Here is a 13079-nt window from a genome sequence, read left to right as displayed (position 1 = left end):
GTCAGTGCACATTATAATGACCAGTTGTTCTGCCATCAGGCCAAAACCTGCTCTCCAACATCCCCCGAGGGGTCCCGGAGTGCGAGAGGGCGCAGGCCAGGCCGAGGGAACCCAACGGTGCACGATCGGGGCTGGGGAGGGACGCAGGAGGGCTCCAGGATGTGTTCAGCCCATCTCGCTCAGTCCTGATCGGCTGGACCCCAGCAGCAAGCTAACCTACCGCTCAGAGCATCTGACCCCTGCCTGGTGGTCAGTGCACGTCATAGTGAGCGGTTGAGCATCCTTAGCCTATCATTAGCATATTACGCTTTGATTGGTTGAACAGTCAACCAGATGACCGGACACTTAGCATATTAGGCTTTTATTATATAGAATGGTATTGGTGGAGGGACGGACAAATTGGCCAATGGAACAGAAAAGAGCCCAGAAACAGATACTCACACAAGTGAAACTATGATATGTGACAGGCGTAGCACTGCCAACTCCAGGGAAGAGGAAGAACTGAATACATGATACAAGGACAAGTGATTATAAGAAGCAACATAAAGGGAAAGAAGGCAGGCACCAATTGAAATGTAACATGTATAACTGGTACAGGTTTAGTTTCACGAATATATAATAAACCTACAAATCAATAAAAATCAGCAAAGAACACAAACAGGTATTTCACAGAAGAGGAGAAAACATGGTAGCTAGTAAAGATATGGGAAAAAGCTTAACCTCATTAGTAACCAAGGAAAAAGCAAATGGATACCACAGTAATATACAATTGTACACCCACTGGATTGGCAGAAATTAATAAATTTGAGAATTTCAAGTGCCAGAGAGGATATGGATCAATATATGTTTATACGTTACTGGTGGAAACAAACAGCTCTTGGTAAAACCATCTGGCACGATCTTATGAGTAACTGAACATACAATAACCTAGTAATTGCACTGTTAGGTATATACCCTAGAATAGTTCTCAAACTTTGTGGTCACAGGATCCCTTTATATTCTTAAAAAATATTGAGAAATATCTTTTTAAAAATTGGTTTTCTTTTTGTTTGTTTACTTTTTGGTAGAATAGTTGGTCATATAAAATACACTTATCATGTATGTAATGTCTTTAATACCCATGACTCTACCTCCCAACCAATCCCCAAACCAGAACAATACTATTAATTTACATTTTTATAGATTTTTAAAAAATCCACCAAAATGAAGAAAACTGGAAGAGAAATAACATTCCAATCTGTGAGCAACTTTTCTTAGCAAGTCTGGGAAAAAGTTTGATGGGAGAGTGAAAATTATTGACCACTGATTTTTTTTTAAGTATAGATATGCAGCTTATTTAATAGCTCTGGTTCACCACAGGAGATGTAATTTAATGATAACTTTAAAGCCCAAACCAACAAACTGAACATACATGAGAATAATAAAATTTCCCAGGTCAAAGACATTTAGATTAAAATTATCCTTGCCTGGCCTGTGTGGCTCAGTGGTTGAGCATCAACTTATGAACCAGGAGGTCATGTTTTGATTCTGGTCAGATTGCCCCGCCCCCCTTACTCCCTCCCTTTCTGAAATCAATAAAAATATATTAAAATAAAAATTCTTAAAATTGGAGCAAAATTAAATCCACAGCAACATTTATAATAAAAACACAAATTCCCCCATTAAATCAAAGTTATTAAATATCATTGCTTAAAAATGGATTTTTAAATGTGTATTGGTTAAGGGAGTTTTATAAAAAAAAAGTATTCCCTATTATCTGTGTCCAGACAATAGGGTGCTGAAGGCCTGGGGTGGGGGCAGACTAGAGGGAGTCAATGGGGGAAAAGGAGACATATGTAATACTTTTAACAATAAAGAATTGTTAAAAAAAGAAAAAGAAAGCGTTCATTGTGAAAAATGAGATACAGAGTGAGAATTCCATTTCAGCTATATAAAGAAAAGATATTAAGCTTAATACTGCTTTTGGCTCAATAGTTAGCTGAAAAATTGAGAATTCTATGATTTCTTTAAATAATCAAGTAAAAAATTTTAATTCTATCAAAGCTGCTAGGAACACAGCCTGTTTACCTGCAGAGAGTCTGTAAACACTTCATCCTTGTTCTCAATGGGTCTGAACAGTCCCTTTTTCTTCTCCCAATCTCTTATGTCAGGGCTGGCAGCACTAATGAGCATCTTCAGGTTAGCTGTGGGCGTCCATGGTTCTGTCTGCTGTCTGTCCACAAGCTTAACTGGAGTAATGGGATTTCTTTCTGGAGTGAAGATTTTTTGCTTCGATAAATCAATTGGTTCATTTTTTATTGGAGTTTTCGGGGCCATCCTTGATCGATCAACAAATATATTTTCCTATTTTAAAAAAGAGACCTTTTAGCAAGAATGAGACAGGTCAGCTATCAGCTAAGAGAACTGTTTAGTTCCCACCATGAAAATACAACCAGACCATATGTTCAGGGCTGAAAAAATAGTAGGATAGGACTAATAAAAACAGACAGAGGATTCATGGAACTCGAGGAGAAGCTCCAACGGGAAACGGGTTATAATCTGCTACTCCTTTTATGCGTGTTTTTCATGGCATCGCTGTGAAAGAAGTCATGAGTGTATCTATCACTGGTGGATGCTTGTAATAGTTGCGGATGAAAAGGGCAAATATGAATTGAGTCCATATACTCCTAAGTGCCATGTTTTTTAAACACTGTAAGTTTGCACTAACCGGTGAAGAAAACAAATGCTTTTGTAGCTCAGTGTTCAACAGTGCTAATGTAACAATTAGCAGGACCAACGGACACAAGTGCATGCAACAAAATGCCACATATAAAACGAACCTAGAGAGCAGTCTTACTTCAAAGGACTCGTATGCCACCCCCACCCTATATGATTCCCCGCGTGAGAGTACCAATCAAACTGACCTACAGCCTGTTCGATAAGAAGAGACCACTGATCACAGGCTTAGGTGTCATGGGGGCGATATTAAATTGCTATAGAGACTTCTAAGTGCTTACCTCTCAAGTTCTGTTCTTGATTTTTTCCAGCTTGGTAATAGTTTGTGGAGTAGAACCTACCCTCAGGCCACACTTTGAGATTAATGATGGGTCCATTATGTCCCTTGTAAAAAAGGACTGAGTATAGAGAACCCACATTTGGAACTACCGAGTAATTAAAACAAATTTCTTTCCCCTAAAATCAGTTTTTGGCATTCAAAAACAGAAAGATTCGGCTCTTATTATAGCAGAATTCACCTCCAGGCAATAGCGTCTTATACAATTATGAAGGTGGGTGGTTACATGTTTGTCACTCCCTTTCCTGTTCAGGTAGCACTCTATAGCTACTGTATGCTTGGATTTTGGCTGAACAGTGGTTTACAAAAAGTGCTTTCTTATAAACAAGCAACATGTGCAGAGGGAAAAGACTGGGAGAAACTGGAATCTGTGTTAGCACGCCAACTCTTGTTCTTGAATTGGCAGAAGCTGCCCACTAGCCATGGTGGTCCTGTCCTCCTGTAACAGGAAGGAAACGGGTGGGGATGGGAGCCTAGGTTTCTCCCGCCACAAGCAGCAGTAAGCATCCAGCCTGGGGCGCTGCATCTACCGACTTCTTTCTCTCTCTCTCTCTGTTTTTTATCATTTAATTCTTTTCTTTTTTAAAATTTTTATTGTTGACTCTATTACAGATGTCTCCCATTCCCCTCCTTTGCCTCTCTCCACCCCACCTCTGCCCCTCCCCGGCCTTCACCACATTACTATGTCCACGGGCTATGCGTACATATTCTTTGGTTGATCTCTTCCTCCCCTCTCTACCGATATCTCTTAACAAGTTCCTGCAAGTGTGCAATTCTGATGAAGTCTTCTATCAGGGAACCCTCCAGGGAAAGTATTGAGGGTTTACCATGTGCCACACCGTGTTTCATGTACTTTATGGATAGTAACCTCTTCTAATCCTGTGACCTGGGTGCTATTATTTTTCCAGTCTACAGCTGAAGAAACTGAGGCACAGAGAGGTTAAACAACTTGCTCGAGGTTACATACAACCTCATTCCGTAGAAAAGTAACTGGTATGCAGGACATACTGAAAGCCGGAGTTTCTGAAATTCTGCCTCTAGAAATAAGCTTGTCCTGGGTGCCCGTTGGAAGAAGCTGTCTTTTTCACAGCTCCAACATACAGTACCCAGCAGGCCCCCCAGTATTGATGGAGAGGTGGGATGGGGAAGCAGTTCTGCATGCAGGCTCTGGTGCCCGCTACTTAGTGTGAGGGAGGGCACGTTCCTTCTCCTCACCAGGCTTCCATTCTCGCAACTGAAAATGAAGTTCGTAAAAATACCAACCTCAGGGTTATGAGAATAGTTCCTGGCATATGGTGAGCATGCAATAAAACTTAGCTATTGTCTTTTCCCCTTTCCTAGTCTTTATTAACATTCATTCTGACACTCAGAGCTAATAGAATTTAACTTCTGGGGTGAATGTCTTGTTCATTCACGTGACTGTGCACTTCTGGAGGAGAGGGAGTAAGTATGTGTCTCATTCCTCACGATTGTTGGCACAATGCCTTGCCCTGTACAAGTGCACACAGAACACGGTGCCTTGATTATCTGGTTATTCAAAAAGGTATCCCTACAGTAGAGGGTGTGGCCCAGGCTGACTGAGCCAGAGAGAGATTCACCCGCCTTCTCTACCTTCCACGGCACCTGCAGTCACAGAAATGATGTGTTCTTCCTTCTTTCTGCCAAGGAGCAATTATGATAGACTGCCGGAAGCCGATCCACCCTTGCTGCCTGACGCAGTCGCTGCAGGGAAGAAACATCTGCACAGCTTATGTTTCAAGGGACCTGGCGTATATGGCATATGTTTGCTCCCCCTCTTAACCCTATGTGTTTTAAACAGGACCACCTCCCCGAGAAAGGTTGTTTCCCCAGGTAGAGATTAAGAGGACTAAGGAAGAGAATAAATCAGTAAATCCCCCTAGTGTTACAGAAATACCATGTACTACTTATGAAGAACTTGGACTAAGACTGTTGGCAATAAATTTGGGACTTGTTGAGCCCACATTCCCAGGGGTCTGCCCACCAGGGAAAGCACCAAAGCCTATACCCCTGAAGATCCACCGACACAGGGCAGTCCCAGGGAAGGCAAGCAGCGAGGCTGGGAGGACATAACCTTTACTGGGTAGGATAAACCCCTTCATTCACTTCCTTGTAGTTTATCAGTAGAGCAGTGACCTTGGAATAGCCCTTGTAATGGAACACAGAGATTAACCTACACAAGATTAAAATCAACAGAACTAGATAGAGACAGGATTTTTGGCTAAGGTCAGATAAGAAACAAGGAATTGTAGAACATGACCCAAAACATACCATGATGTAATTATAGAGGCATGCTTATGGGATCAAATAGTATAAATATAAATGTAATAGGACAATACAGAACCTGGCTGTGATATGACCAACTGAACGCTGTCTCCGTGTCATTCATTCGTCGCCGACTCCGTCCACACCTTTGGGAACCCCTGGACCTGATGGGGCTGGACCCCAACAATAGACCATTTCCTCCAACACTTTGATATCTTTTCGCTACAGTTTAAGTATTACAGATGCACCTCGACTTATGAAGTTATGTCCTGACAAACCAATTGTAAGTTGAAAATATCATAAGCTGAAAATGCATTTACTATACCTAATCTACTGACACTCATAGCTTAGCCTACCCTACCTTAAATGTGGTCTGAACACCAACATTATAGGGATGTAACCCCATTATAAGTCGAGGAGCACCTGCAATGGACTTCCTCTTCTTCTCACCAGAAGCAGGAGACCCAGATGGGCGTTTTGTAGACGTGATGGGATGCGAAAACACAAAGCACAAGATCCAAAAACACTGGCAATGTATTACACTGTAGAGCAGCGGTTCTCAACCTGTGGGTCGCGGCCCCTTTGGGAGTCAAATGACCCTTTCACAGGGGTCGGCTAAGATCATCCCGCACATCAGGATATTTACAGTATGGTTCATAACAGTAGCAACATTATAGTTATGAAGTAGCAACGAAAATAATTTTATGGTTGGGTCACAACATGAGGAACTGTATTTAAAGGGCCAGAAGGTTGAGAACCACTGCTGTAGAGTATGGGTTGTTTACCCCTTGATCGTGTGGCTGACTGGGAGCTGTTGCTCGACACCTCTGCCAGCATCATGAGTAATTACCCTACTGCATATCGCTATTTTGGGAAAGAGCAAAATTCTAAATTCAAAGTATGATTTCTACTAAATGCGTATCACTTTCACACCACCATGAAGTTAAATAATTGTAAGTTTAACCATCTTAAGAAGGGACCATCTGTACTTAAAGTAGGAGGAGAGTTAGGTTACCTGATATGTTGTGATTGTATTACACCTCTATTTCAAAAGAAAAAAAAAAGTCTAGCAAATTGTTTTTCAAGGTCTCAGCAGGTGGGTAGAAAGTCGACTGCTATCTAGTCGACCCTGCTCCATCCGACTGTTTATCCTGCAATCCTGACACTATATAAGGCAGTGGAAAGGGGATTGAAACCAGAATTTGGAAACCTGGTTTTTGTCTCAGCTCCGGATCTTTTTGATACTGAACAAATTGCTCATTCCGTCTGGGACCAAGTTTCCTGGTCCATAAAATAAGGAGTTCAGACTAAAGTCTCTATCTCCAAGGCTTTCCAACAAGGCTGCCCAGCGGTATGGGTAGATGCTTGGATGCAACCAGACCTCTTCAGGAATGAATCATTCCCCGCCGCTGCTGGAAATGATACCAACAGGAAGCCCTTAAGTGGAATGCCTTAGTCGGCCAAAGAGGGCTGACTCATCTGGGATCACCCCCTCCCCGGGAGGCCTGACATGTAAAAGTCAGGCCCCCTTGCCCTACTCCAGGGGTCATTCCAGACCTCCCCTAGGGTAAACTCAGACTTCCCCTGAAACTGTACTGCAGATCTGCCTCTTCCTCTGTCCATTTCTGCCGCCTTCCCTTCTCTTCCCTTCCCAGGCACTGATTCCTAGAGCTCTCCCTAGAAACCTCCTGCACACTACGCTCCCTGTCACACCTGCTTGTCAGGAAATCTAAGCTGCAACTTCCTAGAAATCACTTCCTCCCTCAGACAGAGGGGAGAAAGTAATCCAGGACACAGGTTTTCTTGTTTTCATATGTAAATGGAAGTAACACACACTGGAGAGCCTGCCCTGCCGCAGAGTTACTGTAAGGAGCAGTTCAGATAATGAAGGTGAAAGCAGTTTTAATGGTGAAGTACTATGCAAGTGTTCATCATTATGGACTATACCAGCGTCGAGACTATGCTGTACGCTGCCACAGAGAGGGGTTGGTAGTCAAAAGATCTTGGGTTTAGTCTTGCTTTTGTTTCAGATACAGCTTTGATCATGTGACCTCAAATAATATAGTCATCAGCCTTGTCAAGGCTTTTGGCCTTATGCCATCCTCTTTTCCCGTTCCATCTTATGCAAATTCCACATTTTGCCCCAACAGTCCACTTGCTTTTCTTAAACCTGCCCTGCACTTCATCACATCTGAGCTGCTGTTCACACCATCACTTGGTCTTTTTATTTTCTCTTTACTGATTAAGGTATTACATGTGTCCTTATCACCCCATTGCCCCCCTACCCCCAACCCCACCCATGCCCTGGTCTTTAATGCCATAGGCTAAGCCTTGCCTGTCGTTTAAGGCTCATTGCAAAGACTACCCGTTAGGAAGTTCCCCGAGCTACTGACTAACAGCTCTCTTTCCCTTCAGAGCACTTCTAGAATGAGTAATCCACACTGAGGGCTTTCTCCTGATCATATCCCAGGGGTTTCTTAAATTATCAGTGTGTTCTGGTCCACTGCTTCTGACTGAGGTCACCTTCCAGGAGCCAGATCAATGGCAGAATACCTCACTTGACCTCACTGCAATGGTTAAGACTGTTGACTGTTCTTTGCTCTATAAAACTCTTGGTCCTGAGATAAGTCTTTCTCTGTTGGTTCTCTTCCTATTTCTGTTTTCTCTCAGTCTCCTTCATTGGTTCCTCTTTTCCCACTCTTACAAACCTCAGCCTGATACTTGTCTCTACTTTCTCTCTCTTGCGTAGTTCATGACTCTCATGTACATTGATTTTAAAACCAACGTGTATGTTGATAATTCTCAAGTTTGTGTTTGGCTAGTACCTCCCACGAATTCCAAAGTCAGACAACCAGCTGCTTTCTGCACATATTTATTTACCTGTAATCATACAGATACAGATATGTATTTCAAACTGAATTCACCATTCTTAACCACTCCCAAACGAGATGAATGACCTTCCAAAAAACCTGTGCTCACTAAATCTAGGCATTGTCCCCAAATATACCACTCACTTCTACTATTTTTTTAAATTGATTTGAGAGGGAGAGAGACATTGATTTGTTATTCCACTTACTTATGCATTCATTGATTGCTTGTATGTGCCCTAACCAGAGATCGAACCCACAATTTGGCATACTGGGACGACACTCTAACCCACTGAGCTAACCAGCCAGGGTCTCATTTCTACTTTTACTAGTTCCTCTCTACTTGCCTAAGTTTTAACCTTCATTCCTTTAAGCCAGCGGTTCTCAACCTGTGGGTCGCGACCATCGGTTTAATATAGTTCCTCATGTTGTGGTGATCCCCAACCATAAAATTATTTTCGTTGCTACTTCATAACTGTAATTTTGCTACTGTTATGAATTGTAATGTAAATATCTGATATGCTATATGTGTTTTCCGATGGTCGCGACCCACAGGTTGAGAACCGCTGCAAGTTTAAGCCCTAGCTCAAGTGTTACCTCTTTTACAAAGCAGCTCAATCTCACTGCTCATCTTTTTGTCCCAAATCATCCATTTTCTATTCGTCATGATTAAATGCAGTGTGAACAAATTAGGAGAGTTGTTTATAATCCCACAACTGGGCACAGTAAATTTGGGTAGCCAAGTTGAAAACTCCTTTATGTTTTAAGTTTCTCCCTGAGAAATAAAAAGATGCATGTACTTTAAGAGTTCTTGACCAATCAAGAAAAATAAATGCTCTATATGCCAAATGATGCACAGGACACTGTAGCAAGCATCCTTCAGAGGGTCTTAAGAAGGAACAAGTCAGCACTATGCGTTTGTGGCCATGCTGAATCTCTTGAACATTTCTTAAACACCCACACCTCATGTTGTTTCTCCTGCCTAAAATGTCCCTCTTAAACACTCTTGTTTTCTTGTAGGTTGAACATCCTCAACCTTAATGTTAGCTCCTTAGAAGCCTTCAACTCTCTCTAGACTCCCCATGAATTTATTTCTTCCTCCTCTGTTCCCTGGGGACCACTTTGTTCTCACTATTATAGCACTTATCAAATCATAGTGCAGTTGGTTAGTTTTACATCCGAGTTCCTGAAAGTCTCTCAAATAAAGGAGGGCAGGGCCTGCATCATATTCATTTTTGGGCTATTAATTTGAGTACAGTGTGAACAGTGTATGTTGCTGAGTGCTCAACAAAAACCCAAAGAGGGAGGTGCTATTTATTAGTTGCAATTTATGGAAGAAACAGATTTATTAACTACTAATAAACGACTGTCCCCTTAGCACCTTTGACATAAATATTTGTTTAAAGATTAAATAAATATATGTTTGAGGTGACATAGCGAATAGCAGAACAGAAACTCAAACCCAGATCTGACTCCAAATCCCATGTTCTCACTATCCCTAGAAATCCTTCCCAGCAACAGGAAAAGAGACAAAGCCCCTCCAAGCAACCAGCAGAAGCACTCTGTTCTTATCCCTTGCCTTCTCTTTAAGAGGCGAAATAATTCCTGCTCAGACATTCCTTTTCGAACATTGTAACCACTTTTCCAATCACTCTTGAGTCACTTGAGTTTCCCCCCATATCCATTAGAATGTGAACGCTCAACTGGACATCGCATTTACTGATGCTAACTAACTACAGTAGAAGTTGAAGGCACTTGATAAGAAGTCATTGACCCAGCCCTTGCCGGTTTTGCTCAGTAGTAAGAGCGTCGGACCGAAGGGTCTCGAGTTCGATTCCCATCCAAGGACACTGTACCTGGGTTGCAGGCTCAATCCCTGGCCCAGTTGGGTGCGTGCGGGAGGCAACCTATCGGTGTTTCCCTTTCTCTTTCCCTTTCTCTCTCCCCACCTCCACTCCCTCTAAAAAACAAACAAACAAAAAAAAATGGGAAAAAAATATCCTTGGGTGAGGATAAAAAAAAAAAGGCCCAGAAGAAAAAAAGTGGACACTGACTTAGGCTTTATATAAATGTATACATATTTTTTCAAGGCTGCCCCATTCAAATTATAAAAGATAACAGAGTTTTGCTCTGAAACTCCCAAAGCCAAAATTCTAAAAATACAAAGTCTGGGCATTTTTACCCTCATATAGCTTGGATAATTTTTTTAAAAGTCCTCTTTAAAACAATAATGCTTTGGTGTACTTCATTTCCTAACAACAACAACAAAAAAAAGTGAATGCTAAGAGGGAAAAACCCTACTTGGGAAAAGCGTACAATTTCACACCTATCTAAAATTAATGGTTGTCAAATGTTCTTCAAAGGGCCACATAACAGATTCTTTGCAACCAGTTTCATTGTTGACACTAAATCTAAAATTTAGACCAAAATCCTAGAAAAGTTCAAAACCCAAGGAAGTTGCTATGCTCAGATTTATATTCAAAGTTTCTACATCCAGGTTTATTATATGTATTTGCCTAAAAACACTTAGATGCTTGCTACTAACAAGCTCTTACAGCTTTTCGGTAGGGCACTGGTTGGTGAACATAACTGTGCTGATGTGGGTACAGTGATAGTTTAGATATTGCTATGGGCAGTTTACTTGGTAATGTTTCTTAAAGACACCACCATGGTCTTACAAATCACAGGGCAGCAAAAAAGGGGTAATGACTCAGGGCAAAACCAGACCAGCAGTAGCTCTACAGAACACGCAGGGTGTGTTGGTGGGTTCAGTCACTTCTCTCCCTATATGGGTGAAGGGAACTGCCTCTAGAGCTGATTAATGCATGGGCATGAAGAACATTTCACAGTACTTTAATAATCCAGCATTTATAGCAGAGAGTCTTTCTTCCCGGGTACTCAGGTTTAACATTCCTGCACAGCATTAGCTAATTCCAATGTTGACAACTACAAGTATTACAAACTTTTGATTGAAGGGGTCAGCATATCTTTGATTAATATAAATTGGTTCCAACACTACATCTAACCTAGTCTCTTTCCACTGCACAATGACTGAGAAACTCAATTACTAATGGTTTGGGTGACTCCATTAAAAAAGTATATTTCTACAATGTTCACCATATTCATTAGATTTACAAGACAAATACAAGTGGCATATTGAAACACTTAATTGAATTAGACATCACTATCCCAAATATGTTAGACCTTGGTGCACTTACCTTTTGTGCATTTTCCCCATCTTCAGTGGCAAAATCTAGTCTGGGCTGCCTGGGGTTGATCAGGTCTTTTAGTGTTAAACAATTCACTTCCATCTGCAATGCACAATTACATTAGAAACGATCTTACAATTAGATGCTTTCTCCTCCAACAAAAATATCTATTCATTATCTGCTCGACGTGGACATGAACTTCCCCTTCCTAAACTCATCCTGGGAATTTCAAGGAGCGTAGCCACCCCCAACTCTCTAAAACGCACACGAACGAATACAAACACCCACTAGTGACTGAAAACTTGGGAAGAAAAAGTCGACAAAAGTAGTAATTGTTTATGGAAAGCCACAGAGCAAAGTAAAGTTACAAGTCAGGAAGGTGTAGGGCAAATCTGTCAGAAAGTACAGGGTCTCCTCAGGTCAGTTAATTTTGGCGCAAAGAACTGGGAGGAATTCGGCTTTAAAGAGGTTTGAACGGGGAATGGGGGGCGGGGGGGGGAGGAAACCTGATCGCTAGACCAAGTCCATTCTGCGCTTGGCGCAGCCCCTTTCCAGGCTCCCAAACAGACCCCAGGGATAAACTCTTCCAATGTGACCCCCAAAGAGTGAGGAAAGGCAAGTGCCCGGTACTGCCCGGCTGGCGGAGGGGCTAGACAGGACAGCCCACGCGGGCCCGGTCCCGCGGCACACGTTCCTCTATGCCCCGCCAGCCGAGGAGGGGAGGGTGGCAGGCTGGCAGCCGCGGCGCGAGGTTCCCTCTCCCCCCGATTCCCGCCAGCCCCACTTACTGCTCCCGCTTTGCGAAGGAGGTTTCCAGCCTCTACGGGACCTCTACGGCCTCACGCCCGCGTGGGATCAGCGGGGCGATGCGATCAGCAGCCGGGTGGCCACATCGGGCGGGGAAGGCGAAACGCGCAGACCCCCGCTCGAACGCCCTTGGCTGGCGGGGCCTCCGCGGCGTCCCGACAGCGCCAGCGTCCCGCCTCGCGGACCGCGACTGCAGCCCCGGGTCCCGGTCCGGGTCCCCGCTAAAACACCTCCTCTGGCGCCTTGAGACCGAATTTGAGAACCCACCAATCAGCGGCGGCCGGCGGCGCGGCCCCGGCCAATCACGCTGCCGCACGGCCGGGCTCACCGCCCCCTCGGAGCCTTGGCGCTCCGGGCCGCGCGTTTCGCCCGCACCCGCCCAATGGTTGCGGCTGCGGCCCCCTCCCCCTTCCGGGCACCTGGAAACCTGGCTGTCGGGAGCCGAGTCCCGCTGTGGGCGCGGGCCGCGCGGCCGCGGGAAGCCCAGGTGGGGGCGGGCGGGGCGGCGGAAGGCGGGGCTCTTTTGTTGGGGACGGGAGACCCGCTCGGGTCCTCCCGGCTGGCGGCGCGGGGAGAGCGCGGGCACCGCGGGCGGAGGGGGAGGCAGATGGAGGTGGGAAAGCGATACGCACGCTGATGCGGCGCCCCCTCCCCCAGCACCTGCGCCGGAGCGAAGCCGTCCGGGCTTGTTGGGCAAACTTGCTAACCCCGAAGCTGGGTGACGTGTGAGCCATGGTTACTGCGCCTCTGCGAGCAGATGGCACGCCGGTTAGCCTTGGAAACCGGACTGCAAGCCCAGCCAGCTGTTTTTTTTTTTTCTTCTTTCTTTCTTTCTTTCTTCTTTTCTTTTTTTGCAAGTCC

General features: G+C 44.2%; 1 protein-coding gene across 1 annotated transcript in view; it reads right to left on the bottom strand.

Moving 5' to 3' along the window:
* Positions 1-11513, bottom strand: part of E2F7 (E2F transcription factor 7) — a 35431-nt gene extending 23918 nt beyond the window's left edge. Inside the window, exons 1-2 of the mRNA XM_070408765.1 lie at positions 11421-11513; positions 2068-2343 (exon numbers count right to left, since the gene is read on the bottom strand). Coding sequence (XP_070264866.1) covers positions 2068-2343; positions 11421-11513 — 369 coding nt within the window. The remainder of the gene's footprint in view (positions 1-2067; positions 2344-11420) is intronic.
* Positions 11514-13079: the final 1566 nt, after the last annotated feature.

The sequence above is a fragment of the Myotis yumanensis genome, unplaced genomic scaffold (genome assembly GCF_028538775.1).
Source record: "Myotis yumanensis isolate MYYU_CA2020_CCGP unplaced genomic scaffold, mMyoYum1.0.hap1 SCAF_3, whole genome shotgun sequence".
NCBI classification, from domain to species: domain Eukaryota; kingdom Metazoa; phylum Chordata; class Mammalia; order Chiroptera; family Vespertilionidae; genus Myotis; species Myotis yumanensis.
The sequence above is the reverse complement of the archived record's forward strand: the minus strand, read 5'-3'. Positions and strand labels throughout refer to the sequence as shown.